Source organism: Salmo salar, chromosome 27 (assembly GCF_965601325.2).
Source record: "Salmo salar chromosome 27, fSalSal1, whole genome shotgun sequence".
Taxonomy (NCBI): Eukaryota; Metazoa; Chordata; class Actinopteri; order Salmoniformes; family Salmonidae; genus Salmo; species Salmo salar.
The window spans coordinates 38,431,952-38,449,367 of NC_138317.1; the positions used below are offsets into that span (position 1 = coordinate 38,431,952).

At 46.5% G+C, this 17,416-nt stretch overlaps 1 protein-coding gene across 1 annotated transcript; it reads right to left on the bottom strand.

The window, feature by feature from the left end:
- Positions 1 to 11,071: 11,071 nt before the first annotated feature.
- On the bottom strand, positions 11,072 to 14,664 carry LOC123730990 (MAM domain-containing glycosylphosphatidylinositol anchor protein 2-like). Its single transcript, XM_045709844.2, has one exon. It carries the CDS (start codon positions 14,648 to 14,650, stop codon positions 12,401 to 12,403), a length of 2,250 nt encoding a protein of 749 aa, XP_045565800.2. The 5' UTR covers positions 14,651 to 14,664; the 3' UTR covers positions 11,072 to 12,400.
- Between the last annotated feature and the right edge of the window lie 2,752 nt (positions 14,665 to 17,416).

Here is a 17,416-nt window from a genome sequence, read left to right on the forward strand (position 1 = left end):
TGGCATGCAGTCTTAGTAATGTCTACCAGAGCTGTTGCCAGATAATTTTATGTTCATTTCTCTATCATAAGCCTCCTCCAATGTCGTTCTAGAGAATTTGGCAGTACGTCCAACCGGCCACACAACTGCGTGACCACATGTGGAAGTCCTGGGCTGGCATGGTTATGTCTGGCTTCTTCACCTGCGGGATCATCTTAGACCAGCAACCCAGACAGCTGATGAAACTGAGGATTATTTCTGTCAGTTATAAAGCCCTTTTGTGGGGGAAAACACATTCTGACTGGCTGGGCCTGGCTCCCAAGTGGGTGGGCCTTCCCAGGCCCACCCTTGGCTGCGCCCCTGCCCAGTTATGTGAAAACCATAGATTAGGGTCTAATTTATTTATTTTAATTGACTGATTTCCTTATATGAACTGTAACTCAGTAAAATTGTTGCATGTTGCGTTTTATATTTTTGTTCGGTATAGATGCCGAATGGTAGTTTCAGTGCTTTTGGCAGGTGTAGATATTACTCAGCCAAATGTCTCTGACTCTATGCCAACCCGGGCCACTGATTCAGCGTACAACCTAATCACCCAAACCGAGACAGATGTTATTAAATGGAGCGGTGAACCAATAGGAGAGTATTTACTGCCTGGCAGTGATAATGGTCTCAGTGTTCCAAAGACTGAGGAGCTGAGAGGGGCTGATGCCAACTAGGGTGTGTCCCAAATGGCAGCCTGTTCCCTACATAGTACATACTGGTCAAAAGTAGTACACAATGTATAGAAAATAGGGTTCAATTTGTGACTCAGGACTCAACCCTAGTATCTGGAGCTTGGCAGAAGGTTACTATTTACATACTGTAGTGATCGGGCTGTAAACATTCCATGTATAATAAGTCATTTTACCATTCAACCAATATGCACCCCTACCCCCAAACATCTTCCCATGGTTATGAACGTGAAGCAGAACAAAATCAACAACTATTGCTAAATCTAGTTGATAGAATTTCACAATTCTGTGTCCCAAATGGCAACCTATCCCCATCCTCTAAGGAGTGCACTACCCAATGGGCTCTGGTCAAACGAAGGGCACTATATTCTACTCAGGTCTGTAGTGACTCCTCTAGCTCTGTGATGCAGTGCCTTAGACCGCTGTTCCACTCAGGTCTGTAGTGACTCCTCTAGCTCTGAGATGCAGTGTCTTAGACCGCTGTTCCACTCAGGTCTGTAGTGACTCCTCTAGCTCTGAGATGCAGTGTCTTAGACCGCTGTTCCACTCAGGTCTGTAGTGACTCCTCTAGCTCTGAGATGCAGTGCCTTAGACCGCTGTTCCACTCAGGTCTGTAGTGACTCCTCTAGCTCTGCGATGCAGTGTCTTAGACCGCTGTTCCACTCAGGTCTGTAGTGACTCCTCTAGCTCTGTGATGCAGTGTCTTAGACCGCTGTTCCACTCAGGTCTGTAGTGACTCCTCTAGCTCTGAGATGCAGTGTCTTAGACCGCTGTGCCACTCGGGAGCCCAGATCTAACTACATATCAACATAATGGTAATCACTTATTGGAATGGTACATCTCTATTGATTAACTGAGTAAATCAAGATGTAGCCTCGTTTTGGTATACCGTGCAACACTATGGTCTGCAGTGCAATCCATAATAAATACGTGTGTGTGTGTGTGTGTGTGTGTGTGTGTGTGTGTGTGTGTGTGTGTGTGTGTGTGTGTGTGTGTGTGTGTGTGTGTGTGTGTGTGTGTGTGTGTGTGTGTGTGTGTGTGTGTGTGTTTTGTCTGTGATCTGTGTGTGGTTTTGGTGTCACAGGTGGGCTAAGAGGTGCCTCCATCGTCGACTCTCGATGATATTCTCTACATCTGGGCTGGATGAATACCAGGAGGAATACCAGGAGGAATACCAGGAGGCCAAGGAGTGGGAAGAGAACAACCTGAACCTCAACCTAGTAAGTGGGTCATTTTTCCCCTATTAATGAATGTTGTCAGTATGTTGATATACTGTACATATGCCAGCTGTGTAAATCTAGTCCAGAACAGCGTGTATTCAGACGAGTTGGAGGTGGATAGTTGGATAGGTGGATAGTTGGATAGGTGGATAGGTGGATAGTTGGATAGGTGGATAGGTGGATAGTTGGAGGTGGATAGTTGGATAGGTGGATAGGTGGATAGTTGGATAGGTGGATAGGTGACGTCACATGGAGAATGCAGGACGTACATATCAATCATGTGACAGACATGGAGATTATGCCCCGCTGAGAAGAAAATGGAAAAACATCCTTTAATCATCCTGGAGCTTGACCTCCAACAGCTCGACAGAATAGGAAGTATCCCTTGTTTATAATGAAATGCAATCTCTCTCTCTCTCTCACCCCCCATTTCTCACCCCCCTTCTTTCTTTCTTTCTTTCTCTTTCTTTCTTTCTTTCTTTCTTTCTTTCTTTCTTTCTTTCTTTCTTTCTTTCTTTCTTTCTCTTTCTTTTGCTTTCTCTCTCTCTCAACCCCCCCCCCTCTCTCTCACAGGGTTGGGAGTGATTATCTGCTACGTAGGTAGCCTGCTCTTTGCCTACTACCTAACAGGAGAGGAGGTGAGCTCCATCCATCTATCATAGTTGGGCACACTTTATTAGGATTGTCCATGTGTAGATGCTCTACAGGTGGTCATACTATCAACTGACTATCTGTTGATAAACAACTGACTATCTGTTGATAAGCAACTGACTATCTGTTGATAAGTAACTGACTATCTGTCGATAAGCAACTGACTATCTGTTGATAAGCAACTGACTATCTGTCTGTTGATAAGCAACTGACTATCTGTTGATAAGCAACTGACTATCTGTTGATAAGCAACTGACTATCTGTCGATAAGCAACTGACTATCTGTCGATAAGCAACTGACTATCTGTCGATAAACAACTGACTATCTGTTGATAAACAACTGACTATCTGTTGATAAGCAACTGACTATCTGTTGATAAACAACTGACTATCTGTTGATAAGCAACTGACTATCTGTCGATAAGCAACTGACTATCTGTTGATAAGCAACTGACTATCTGTCGAATAAGCAACTGACTATCTGTTGATAAGCAACTGCTTGCTAGAGTTAGGGTAAGGGGTTAAGTTTAGAGTTGGGATAAGGGTTAAGGTTAGGGCTAGAGTTGGACTACCTAATAGTTTATTCATTACATTTCTTTACAACTGTATTACCTAGGAAATCATATCTTCCACAGTTACAGCACCCTCAGAAAATAATCACACCCCTTGACTTTTTCCACATTTTGTTGTGTTACAGTCTGAGATTTTGTATCACTGATCTACACACAATACCCAATAATGTCAAATTGGAATTTTGATTTGATAAGTTTTTACAAATGAATAAAGCTGAAATGTCTTGAGACAATAAGTATTCAACCCCTTTTCCAGTGCCTCACAAAGAAGGGCACCGATTGGTAGATGGGTAAAATAACATTTAAAAAAGCATACGCTGAATATCCCTTTGAGCATGGTGAACTTATTAATTAGGCTTTGGATGGTGTATCAATACACCCAGTCACTACAAAGATACAGGCAGCCTTGCTAACTCACGAAACCGCTCAAGGATTTCACCATGAGGCCAATGGTGACTTTAAAATAGTTTAAAGGTTGTGATATGAGAGAACTGAGAATGAATCAACAACATTGTAGTTACTCCACAATACTAACCTGAATTACAGAGTGAAAATAAGGAAGCCTGTACAGAATAAAAATATTCCAAAACATGCATCCTGTATGCAACAAGGCATTAAAGTAAGAACTGCACTAAAATGTGGCAAAGAAATTCACTTTTTGTCTTGAATACAAAGCGTTATGTTTGGGGCAAATCCAACCACTCTTCCTATTTTCAAGCATGGTGGTGGCTGCATCATGTTATGGGTATGCTTGTCATCGGCAAGGACTATGGAGTTTTTTAGGATAAAAATAAATGGAATACCCCTAAGCACAGGCAAAATCCTAGATTAAATCCTGGTTCAGTCTCCTTTCCAACAGACACTGGGAGAGTAATTCACTTTTCAGCAGGACAATAACCTAAATCACAAGGCCAAATCTGCACCGGAGTTGCTAACCAAGACGACATTGAATGTTCCTGAGTGGCAAGACTTGAAAATGGCTGTCTAGCAATGATCAATAACCAACTTGACAGAGCTTGAAGAATTTTGTTAAAGAATAATGGGGAAAATATTGTACAATCCAGGTGTGCAAAGCTCTTAGAGACTTACCCCAAAAGACTCACAGCTGTAATCACTACCAAAGGTGTTTTATAACATGTCAATATATGGGGGTTGAATGCTTATCTAATCTAAATATATTAGTGTTTTATGTTTCATAAATGTTTTATAAATGTTAAAAGTTTTCTTCCACTTGACATTACTGAGTATTTTTTGTAGATCAATGCCAAAAAAATTACTATTGAATCTATTTTAATCCCACTTTGTAACACAACAAAATGTGAAAAAAAATCAAGGGGTGTGTCACGTCTAATCCCGCTCCCTCTCCGGCGCTCGTTGTCACCAGTTTACTCATCATTAAGCACACCTGCCACTATCGTTACACGCACCTGCGCCTCATGAGACTCACCTGGACTCCATCACCTTCCTGATTACCTCTCCTCTATCTGTCAGTCCCTCTGGTTCTTTCCCCAGGCGTTATTGATTCTGTTTCTGTGTTTAATATCTGTATGCTACTCGTGTTTCTTGTTTTGTTCCATTTTATTATTAAATTCACTAAATGTACTTGCTTCCCGACTCACAGCGTACATGTTGCAGAATAACGCCTCACCAAAGGGACGCAACAGGGATTTTTTGAATGCTTTTTTTACTGTTGACGTAGGGGTCCAAGGGCGGCTGCCGAAGTAAGCCTCAGCTGGCTCGACAGGTTCTCAAACCTCGGGTGGCTCGTCAGGCTTCCATTCTTCTGCCGGCTCGTCGGGCTCCCGCGCCTCTGCCAGCTGATGGGGTCAAATTGGGGTCATGATAGGGGCTGCACCAAATGTTTGATGTATCATAATAATTGATTATGCTTATGTTGTATTAATAGAAGGGGAGGGGCTATGGGACCCCTCCTCCTCTACATTTATAGGGTCCTAGACTACAGATGAACAAAATATATATTCATAAGGTTTTCGAATTGTTCCACAGTCTTTTCTAAGTCTCTGCCTCTTATAAAGAAATGGTCTGAGAAATGTATGAATTATTGCATGGGGTCTGTGAGAAAGCACTTGAAAGATAAACATAGAGCCCTGCAGGGGAGTAGAAGAGATAAGAGGCTAGTCAGACATTACTCTACAAATCAACTTGGGGGAGTGGACATTTACTGCTGAGGCCTTAGAAAACACTGGAACTATTGTATCTCTTGCAAGTTTGTATAGCTGTGTATGCATGGGCTTGGTCTGATGAGTAGCAGGTAATGACCTATGCAGTGACATCACAGGGGGTTGACTATAAGCATGATAAAAGCAACTTGGACTTTTCCTTTGGGGTAGAACTCATGAGAGACATCAGTTGTATGTGTGATGTTTGATCTTTGACTTCTGTCTACAGCTGTATTTTGAATAAAATTGTTATGATTTATAAGTGCACATTTTGAGTGTTCCTTATTTGTTAAGTAAATAGAACAGAGCACAGAAAAACGGAACCAACACAGCTCGACAGGTTCCCGCACCTCAGCCAGCTCGACAGGTTTCCGCACCTCAGCCGGCTCTACAGGTTCCCTCGCCTCAGCCGGCTCTACAGGTTCCCGCGCCTCAGCCGGCTCTACAGGTTCCCTCGCCTCAGCCGGCTCTACAGGTTCCCTCGCCTCAGCCGGCTCTACAGGTTCCCGCTACTCAGCCGGTTCTACAGGTTCCCGCGCCTCAGCCGGCTCTACAGGTTCCCGCACTTCAGCCGGCTCTACAGGTTCCCACTCCTCAGCCGGCTCTACAGGTTCCCGCGCCTCAGCCGGCTCTACAGGTTCCCGCTACTCAGCCGGTTCTACAGGTTCCCGCGCCTCAGCCGGCTCTACAGGTTCCCGCACTTCAGCCGGCTCTACAGGTTCCCTCGCCTCAGCCGGCTCTACAGGTTCCCACTCCTCAGCCGGCTCTACAGGTTCCCGCTCCTCAGCCGGCTCTACAGGTTCCCGCTACTCAGCCGGTTCTACAGGTTCCCGCGCCTCAGCCGGCTCTACAGGTTCCCGCACTTCAGCCGGCTCTACAGGTTCCCTCGCCTCAGCCGGCTCTACAGGTTCCCACTCCTCAGCCGGCTCTACAGGTTCCCGCGCCTCAGCCGGCTCTACAGGTTCCCGCGCCTCAGCAGAAGTGATTGGCCCACTCCTGGTCCTCGGGACCATTCCTCTGGTTGGGGTCCTGCGGCTGGAGCCGCGTGTCAGGGAGGGGGTACTGTCACGTCTAATCCCCCTCTCTGGCGCTCGTCGTCGCCAGTTTACTCATCATTGCACACACCTGCCACCATCGTTACGTGCACCTGCGCCTCATGAGACTCGCCTGGACTCCATCACCTTCCTGATTACCTCTCCTATATCTGTCAGTCCCTCTGGTTCTTTCCACAGGCGTTATTGATTCTGTTTCTGTGTTTAATGTCTGTACACTACTCGTGTTTCTTGTTTAGTTTAATTTATTATTAAATTCACTCCCTGTATTTGCTTCCCGACTCCCAGCGTACATGTTACAGGGTGTGAATGCACTGTACATGAGGCCTAATGAGATCTGTCTTCAGGAAGGCAGTTCTAGAATCTATCCACTTGCCTGTGAATGTGGACAAATCAATAAAAGAGAACCACCATCACATCTTTGATTCTAATTGATGTAGATAACTTAGAATGCATCGATTGCAGACAGATTACGGAACACTACAAACATGGAAATTATATACATTGATTGAGTTCTGGAATTTGTCAGAGACCAATGCATTCTAGGAACAGCTGTAAAGTCACAACTGTCCTATGTGATTACAGCCTCTGTCACAGAATGAATGAATGTCACAGCACATTGGTTATTCATTAGTTAAAGTGTGAAGCGTTATTACTTTACTATAGGGTCCACAAAGAAGATGTATTAAACATGAATCACCATTATTTCATGCTTTTTTTAATCAAGTTTTTTTTATTTGGCTTTTCAGTAATTTACAGGCAAAGGGAAAAATCAAACAATCAACTCTCTACCCCCCCTCCCCCACCACCACCCTCAATCCCATGCTCTATCAGAACCTCACACCCTCCCCCACCACCACCCTCAATCCCATGCTCTATCAGAACCTCACACCCTCCCCCACCACCACACTCAATCCCATGCTCTATCAGAACCTCAAACCCTCCCCCACCACCACCCTCAATCCCATGCTCTATCAGAACCTCACACCCTCCCCCACCACCACCCTCAATCCCATGCTCTATCAGAACCTCACACCCTCCCCCACCACCACCCTCAATCCCATGCTCTATCAGAACCTCACACCCTCCCCCACCACCACCCTCAATCCCATGCTCTAACAGAACCTCACACCCTCCCCCACCACCACCCTCAATCCCATGCTCTATCAGAACCTCACACCCTCCCCCCATACCACCCTCAATCCCATGCTCTATCAGAACCTCACACCCTCCCCCCATACCACCCTCAATCCCATGCTCTATCAGAACCTCACACCCTCCCCCACCACCACCCTCAATCCCATGCTCTATCAGAACCTCACACCCTCCCCCCATACCACCCTCAATCCCATGCTCTATCAGAACCTCACACCCTCCCCCCATACCACCCTCAATCCCATGCTCTATCAGAACCTCACACCCTCCCCCCATACCACCCTCAATCCCATGCTCTATCAGAACCTCACACCCTCCCCCCATACCACCCTCAATCCCATGCTCTATCAGAACCTCACACCCTCCCCAATACCACCCTCAATCCCATGCTCTATCAGAACCTCACACCCTCCCCCATACCACCCTCAATCCCATGCTCTATCAGAACCTCACACCCTCCCCAATACCACCCTCCATCCCATGCTCTAACAGAACCTCATCACCCTCAATCCCATGCTCTAACAGAACCCCCCCACCCTCAATCCCATGCTCTAACAAAACCCCCCCACCACCCTCAATCCCATGCTCTAACAGAACCCCCCCACCACCCTCAATCCCATGCTCTAACAGAACCACCCCACCACCCTCAATCCCATGCTCTAACAGAACCCCCCCACCCTCAATCCCATGCTCTATCAGAACCTCACACCCTCCCCCACCACCACCCTCAATCCCATGCTCTATCAGAACCTCACACCCTCCCCCACCACCACACTCAATCCCATGCTCTATCAGAACCTCAAACCCTCCCCCACCACCACCCTCAATCCCATGCTCTATCAGAACCTCACACCCTCCCCCACCACCACCCTCAATCCCATGCTCTATCAGAACCTCACACCCTCCCCCACCACCACCCTCAATCCCATGCTCTATCAGAACCTCACACCCTCCCCCACCACCACCCTCAATCCCATGCTCTAACAGAACCTCACACCCTCCCCCACCACCACCCTCAATCCCATGCTCTATCAGAACCTCACACCCTCCCCCCATACCACCCTCAATCCCATGCTCTATCAGAACCTCACACCCTCCCCCCATACCACCCTCAATCCCATGCTCTATCAGAACCTCACACCCTCCCCCACCACCACCCTCAATCCCATGCTCTATCAGAACCTCACACCCTCCCCCCATACCACCCTCAATCCCATGCTCTATCAGAACCTCACACCCTCCCCCCATACCACCCTCAATCCCATGCTCTATCAGAACCTCACACCCTCCCCCCATACCACCCTCAATCCCATGCTCTATCAGAACCTCACACCCTCCCCCCATACCACCCTCAATCCCATGCTCTATCAGAACCTCACACCCTCCCCAATACCACCCTCAATCCCATGCTCTATCAGAACCTCACACCCTCCCCCATACCACCCTCAATCCCATGCTCTATCAGAACCTCACACCCTCCCCAATACCACCCTCCATCCCATGCTCTAACAGAACCTCATCACCCTCAATCCCATGCTCTAACAGAACCCCCCCACCCTCAATCCCATGCTCTAACAAAACCCCCCCACCACCCTCAATCCCATGCTCTAACAGAACCCCCCCACCACCCTCAATCCCATGCTCTAACAGAACCCCCCCACCACCCTCAATCCCATGCTCTAACAGAACCACCCCACCACCCTCAATCCCATGCTCTAACAGAACCCCCCCACCCTCAATCCCATGCTCTAACAGAACCCCCCCACCACCCTCAATCCCATGCTCTAACAGAACCCCCCCCCCACCACCCTCAATCCCATGCTCTAACAGAACCCCCCCACCACCCTCAATCCCATGCTCTAACAGAACCCCCCCACCACCCTCAATCCCATGATCTAACAGAACCTCACACCCTCCCCCCATACCACCCTCAATCCCATGCTCTAACAGAACCTCACACCTTCCCCAATACCCCCCTCAATCCCATGCTCTAACAGAACCTCACACCCTCCCCAATACCACCCTCAATCCCATGCTCTAACAGAACCCCCCCACCACCCTTAATCCCATGCTCTAACAGAACCCCCCCACCACCCTTAATCCCATGCTCTAACAGAACCCCCCCACCACCCTTAATCCCATGCTCTAACAGAACCCCCCCACCACCCTTAATCCCATGCTCTAACAGAACCCCCCCCACCACCCTTAATCCCATGCTCTAACAGAACCCCCCCCACCACCCTCAATCCCATGCTCTAACAGAACCCCCCCACCCTCAATCCCATGCTCTAACAGAACCCCCCCACCACCCTCAATCCCATGCTCTAACAGAACCCCCCCCCACCACCCTCAATCCCATGCTCTAACAGAACCCCCCCACCACCCTCAATCCCATGCTCTAACAGAACCTCACACCCTCCCCCCATACCACCCTCAATCCCATGCTCTAACAGAACCTCACACCTTCCCCAATACCCCCCTCAATCCCATGCTCTAACAGAACCTCACACCCTCCCCAATACCACCCTCAATCCCATGCTCTAACAGAACCCCCCCACCACCCTTAATCCCATGCTCTAACAGAACCCCCCCACCACCCTTAATCCCATGCTCTAACAGAACCCCCCCACCACCCTTAATCCCATGCTCTAACAGAACCCCCCCACCACCCTTAATCCCATGCTCTAACAGAACCCCCGCACCACCTTCAATCCCATGCTCTAACAGAACCCCCCCACCACCCTTAATCCCATGCTCTAACAGAACCCCCCCACCACCCTTAATCCCATGCTCTAACAGAACCCCCCCACCACCCTTAATCCCATGCTCTAACAGAACCCCCCCACCACCCTTAATCCCATGCTCTAACAGAATCCTCCCACCACCCTCAATCCCATGCTCTAACAGAACCCCCCCTCACCACCCTTAATCCCATGCTCTAACAGAACCCCCCCACCACCCTTAATCCCATGCTCTAACAGAACCCCCCCACCACCCTTAATCCCATGCTCTAACAGAACCCCCCCACCACCCTTAATCCCATGCTCTAACAGAACCCCCCCACCACCCTTAATCCCATGCTCTAACAGAACCCCCCCACCACCCTTAATCCCATGCTCTAACAGAACCCCCCCACCACCCTTAATCCCATGCTCTAACAGAACCCCCCCCACCACCCTTAATCCCATGCTCTAACAGAACCCCCCCACCACCCTTAATCCCATGCTCTAACAGAACCCCCCCACCACCCTCAATCCCATGCTCTAACAGAACCCCCCCCACCACCCTTAATCCCATGCTCTAACAGAACCCCCCCCCCACCACCCTTAATCCCATGCTCTAACAGAACCCCCCTATCACCCTTAATCCCATGCTCTAACAGAACCTCACATCCAACCAGACATAGCATTACATCATTATATTCAACATGCCTGAAAGAGAGTGACCTGGCACTACGTATTTTACTGCTGTGTGACCTACTGACACCGTCTCATGTTAGAGTGGAGTAAAGAAGCCCAAGAATTACCACACAGGAACTTTATTTAAACACACTGAGGAAGATGAACATGGGGATGGTTGTGTAATGGACAGAAGCAGAGACATAATGAATATGCTATACAGGACATAAATACACTGGCCTGAATAGATATTTGTAGAGTAGGGTAGAATGGGAGATGTGATAGAAGAACAATGACCTATTAACCATGTGTTCCATCGTAACACCAGATGAATGACTTGCATGGCAACAGCACAGTAAGAATAATGGCAAGGACTGTATATTATAGAAATAGTAGGCGCTATTGCACAGCAACACACAAGAGCAAGGACTGAATTTAAATATATAGGAAACAGGAAGTAGTAAACAGTGACTAACCATAGCAGACAATATCAGTAGTAACATAATAGCAACAGGAATAAGAACTACATAGAATACTGCTACTCATACTGCAATGATAACAACAGCAACAACTGACTTTGTAATCGCGCATCCCAGGTGTCCACCCATCATGCCCTGCTAATACTTAGAAGCTTCAGAGAGCGTGCAACGGACCTGACTGGCCAGTGCTGGGCTAGCTAGGAGCATCTGACCAATCACAGGATGCATGTGTCGTGGAAATTCTTACACAGGAACACTCTAAGTCAATCTTATATGAATCATTGTTTATTGTCAGCGTGCTGGAGAGGTTCCAACCAACTCAATGCACCATAGTACACATGTCAATCAGAAGTTCTCCCTGGGCAGTGCCAGCAGCTGTCTTATGTATGGCTATAAACAGACAAAATATATTTGCATGATCTAGCATAATTAATGAATCATTACTGTTTTGTTCCATTCATGTGACCGACCAATACTGGTTCATAACATGTGACAGACCAACACCTCACGATGCTTCTCCTCTCCTCTCTAAGCTGAGACCTTGAAACTGAGATATATTTCGTTCCTTCTCAAAACAACGTCTGGGCGTACTGCCAAATTGCAGATAATGATAAGTGAGGATTTGTACAGTCAGCCACTTGCATGAATACAGAAATTGGTTATTAGAACAGCATATGAATACAACACAGAAATGAGTTATAAGAAAAGCACAAACATTAAAATTCCCTTACACATGATCAGTGCATGGGCAGAGTATGGTGTGCATGGGGACAGTCTGATTGGCTGAAGCCACGAGCTGTAGGTGATCTTATCACTCATGTGAGGGGGAGCTAAACTACCTGTCGCCAGCCAGACATAAACAACAACAAGCAGGCTGGAAATGAGTCCCACAATGCCCTCTGCAGGGGGATTCTGTAACAAAGCCAATGGCATAAAAAAGCTGTAAGGCCTAGCTTTGGTTTGGTGTTGTAGGTAACCCTTCATTCCAGGTCCTGTGGTGACGCTTTCTCGGGGATGGTGTCATACAAGGATGGGCAAGCATCTCTCTGAAGACCTGTGTAGTCGTCATCCTGTATGTCATTATACTCATCAGGGTCTAGGTGTATATCATCAATGGTTTCATAGATACAGGCGCTGGTCGTCTCACTCACATCTGAGTTTGAGGAATCGTAATTGGCATAATAGATGGTTTGTGTGGCTGCTCTGACATCACAACCTCCTCTGACACCACTTCCTCCTCTGACATCACAACCTCCTCTGACACCACTTCCTCCTCTGACACCACTTCCTCCTCTGACACCAGTTCCTTCTCTGACACCACAACCTTCTCTGACACCACTTTCTCCTCTGACACCCCTTCCTCCTCTGACACCACTTTCTCCTCTGACACCCCTTCCTCCTCTGACACCACTTTCTCCTCCGACATCACTTTCTACTCTGACATCCCTTCCTCCTCTGACACCACTTTCTCCTCTGACATCACTTTCTCCTCTGACATCACTTACTACTCTGACATCCCTTCCTCCTCTGACACCACTTCCTCCTCGGACATCACTTTCTCCTCTGACACAACTACATGGTCTGACACCCCTTCCTCCTCTGACACCACTTCCTGCTGTGCGTCTCCTCTTCAGTGTACAGTAGATGAGGACTGAAGCTTTAGCAGCCAGGACAACCCCAACCACCCCCAGTACAGAAGCCAAGACAGACCCTGGAAAAAACACACCTGTGTTGAGGTCCAAGGCAGTAGAGTTCTGAGCTCCCATGTTGTTCTCAGCCCTACAGTAGTACTGGATCTTGTCTCCCAGACTGACACTGGGGATGATGTACTTGTCTCTTCCTGCTCCTGTCTGTAAGACGGTCACTTCAGTCCCATTTCTCATGTACCAAGTGTAAGACTTCACTGGTGGGATGGCATCACTGCTGCAGGTCAGAGTCACTAGACTGCCCTCCTCTATTTCACCGCTAACGGACACTGAAGTGTTCTTAGGGCCATATCTCACAACCAGTGTAGCAGCAAGGGATGGAAAATCCTCAAAGCCTCTTACAACACAGAAGTAGCTGCCTGCATCCTGACTGCTGACTGCATCAAGGATCATTGTCTTGGACTTGCCAGTGGCAGTGGCAGAGGCGTTGTTCTTGTACAAAAGTAAGTCACTGAAGTTTGGACAAGAGGTCATGCAGGAGATAATGACTAGATCTCCCTCCTTTGCAACAGGAGGAGTAACTTCTACTTGTAAGTTTGTGACAGACAGTTTGACCCCAAATGGATCACTGTACTTTGGAACCCCCTGTGTTTTTAATGTGAATTTGTAATAACCAGAGTCACTCTCTCTCAGGTCTGTGATTCGCAGGGTGCAATCTTTTTCCTTCTTACCACGGTACTCTACGCGGTCATTGTAGTCCAAGTATTTGACACCAGATTTTGACCAGATTTTGTCTGTGATGGTTTGATTACTGGGGTATGTGTAATTGCAACGGAGTTCAATGTTCGTCCCGGCGAAGGCGCAGATGGTCTTGTGTTGGTGTGTCACATCCCAACAGTTACCAAGGAGACAGAGTGCAGGGGAGTGGAGCTTCTCACTGTCTTTTACAGCACAGATATAACTGCCTGCATCCTGACTGCTGACTGGGTCTAGGTACAGGTTGACATCCAGGGTCTTTGCGTTGGTAAGCTGTTGTCCGTTCTTGTACCAGATGTAGTTGGGTTTGAGATTGTCACTCAGAGTACAAGTGGTGCTACAGGTCAGTGTTACCTTCTGTCCTTTGTTCACAGTGGTTGTATCCTTTGTCACCTTAAGAGCTGTGACAGTAACAGTGATTCCAGTTTTGATGAACTTCCATCCGGAGTTCTCTGACGGAACCATAACGCGATAGACAGCGGTGTCACTCTTTCTTAGATCTTTGACTTGGAGAGTTTTCGTGATAGAGAAGGAGGCGTTGGGCTTTATAAACCGTCCTGAAATATTAAACACCCACTTAAAACGTCCGGAATACGCTTTGTCATCTGTCAAGTCCTCGGGAATGGTCTTGTCCTTCCATTTCTTCTTGTTGTCATTGTTAAACCAGAATACATTTCTAATATCTGACAACAAATTGTCATCATCATTTGAGAAATTGCAGCTCATGTTCACTGACGATCCCACTAAAGCACAAACGTTCTTCTCATCGCAACTCATTGCATCTACAGCCAACAGACTGGATATAAAGAGGAGTAGTCCTGCAAACATATCTCTTGCCAATGTGATGGACATCAGTTAGAATGTGAAAGAAAGCTCACTGGCAGTGCAGTCGAACAAAGTGTTGAGAATGGGTCTTAATACCTAAAGGAGGACGAGCCTAAGTTCCTGATACAGATCTGAATAACTTTTGAAGTGTTTATCAAGATAAGTATCTTACAGGGTGGACATTGAGGCCACAATGAGTTATGTTGCATGCAGTTAGGCCCACATTAACATCCATGTATATGTACAGATATGCATATGGGTAGCCTATACACATACCCAAGGACTTATAGAGTATAAGTAAACTCATAAAAGTATAAAGTACTATATGATGACTACATGGAGGAAATGACTAAATATGACCAACTTGAAGGCCTAGTTTACAGTCTGTTGACTATGGAATCACGTTGATCGCGTTATTCTTTCTAGGGGGTTGAGGTGAATATGTTCAGGTCCTATACAAACATTAGTGAAGCTATAACTATTTTTATTCAAAAAGCTATATTCAACTGCTCCTTTACCAGAGAGTGACCCTAACAGAGCTGAAGACCTAATCTATAACGTCTAACACAATGCTGCTGTTGTTAGTTCCTGTTGAGTAATTTCACAACATGTGTTGTTCTCACAACTTTGATAAAGATCGAGTCATCTCACTTGTCTTTTCGTGTGTGTGTGCGTGTGCTCGTGCACATTTTTCCTTTTTAAAAAAAAACGTATTTACATTCTATACATTTCCTTAGGCTTCTTGGTTCTCACACAGAGGTCCAAAGCACTGCGTGATCAGGCGTCCTTAGAAGTGTGAACATATTTTCCATAGCAGGAAGTGTACACATTTTGATGTCAGCATCTTCTTCAGTTGCTACTTTAACTTGCTACTAAAATCCGTTTTGTAATATGAATCTAGTGTGCCAAGATCTGAAAGTAGTTGCATGGAATGAAGTTAACCTATAAGACTGTAGTACCTGTGCAGAGCCTAGCGCTAATGCCTAGCATTAACGCCTAGCGGTAATGCTAACGGCTCAATGCACATATACTGCTCCACACCAGAGATTGGGGTTCAATCCCTGAGTGTAGGACGTTGGTAGAAACAATTGTAATCACACAGCTCCCTCTCTCCTATGACTATTCTCCAGCAATATACATTTTAATCTAATCTAACATCCAACAGCCACTAAGCTGGGCCTAACCTGAAAACCAACTTCATGTACTGTAGAATGGAAATCATTGTCTGATTCTTGCAGTTAAAGATGGGATTATACTTTTATTTTACAGGCTCAGGAGCAACACTGTTGACTTGCCACAGGGTTCTCTGATATCATCAATGTCTATGGCCATATTTGGGCTCCCGAGTGGCGCAGTGGTCTAAGGCACTGCATCTCATTACTAGAGGTGTCACTACAGACCCTGGTTTGATTCCAGGCTGTAACACAACCGTCTGTGATTGAGAGTCTCATAGGGCGGCACACAATTGGCCCAGTGTTGTCCGGCTTAGGCTTTGGTTGTCATTGTAAATTAGAATTGGTTCTTAACTGACTTGCCTCGTTAAAGAATACATACTGCAGAAAGAGTGAAGGAAAATATATTATTTTATGTGTGCTATTTTCTTAATTTCTCTGTGCTTTCCACTAGTGGCTCAGTTGGTAGAGCATGACACTTGCAATGCCTGGGTTGTGGGTTCAATTCCCATGGGGGACCAGTATGAATAAATGTATGCAGTCGCTCTGGATAAGAGTGCCTGCTAAATGACTTAAATGTAAAACATAACACTATTGTATAGAATGTGTCAGTGTTTGCTTCCTATTGTGTTCCGGAAGCAAACACTGTGTTTTGCTCTCTCCTCTTATGATTTCATCTCCGAGGCCTGGCCCTCAGAGAGACAAAAGCTCCCTTTCTGGGCCGATTCAACTGCAGAAGATGCATCACTACAGACCCTGGTTCAATCCCATGCTGTATCACAACCAGCCATGATCAGGAGTGCCATAGGGCAGTGCAAAATTGGCTCAACATCATCCAGGTTAGGGGAGGATTTGGTCGGGGTAGGCCGTCATTGTAAAATAAGAGTTTGTTCTTAACTGACTTAAATAAAGGCTAAAAACAATTAAACTGCAGGAGATGCTTTCTAGCCCGAGTCACTTCTATTAAACTGCAGGAGATGCTTTCTAGCCCGAGTCACTTGTATTAAACTGCAGGAGATGCTTTCTAGCCCGAGTCACTTGTATTAAACTGCAGGAGATGCTTTCTAGCCCGAGTCACTTGTATTAAACTGCAGGAGATGCTTTCTAGCCCGAGTCACTTCTATTAAACTGCAGGAGATGCTTTCTAGCCCGAGTCACTTGTATTAAACTGCAGGAGATGCTTTCTAGCCCGAGTCACTTGTATTAAACTGCAGGAGATGCTTTCTAGCCCGAGTCACTTGTATTAAACTGCAGGAGATGCTTTCTAGCCCGAGTCACTTGTATTAAACTGCAGGAGATGGATGGCCACATTAGTCAGTGAGACATATCTCTGACTTGCAATTGACAATGTGTCTTCACTCAGAAAGCATTTTCTGTGAATCATCAGAAGCCAACAGTGAATACCTATAACCATCTACTTCTTTTCATCTGTGAAGAAAATACTAAGTGACCAGAACTTCAGAACTCAGTTGTTTGAGTGTCAATATTTATCTGTGAAATATCCAATGTGCATTAAAATGTTCTGCTATGACAAGAAAATAGAAAACATTTCTCGGTGTATGGTTTTCTGCCCTTGCCAGTTATTTGTGTTGTCAGA

Coding starts and splice junctions, on each gene's coding strand:
- LOC123730990 (XM_045709844.2), bottom strand. CDS start 14,650: ATGTTTGCAGGACTACTCCTCTTTATATCCAGTCTGTTGGCTGTAGAT.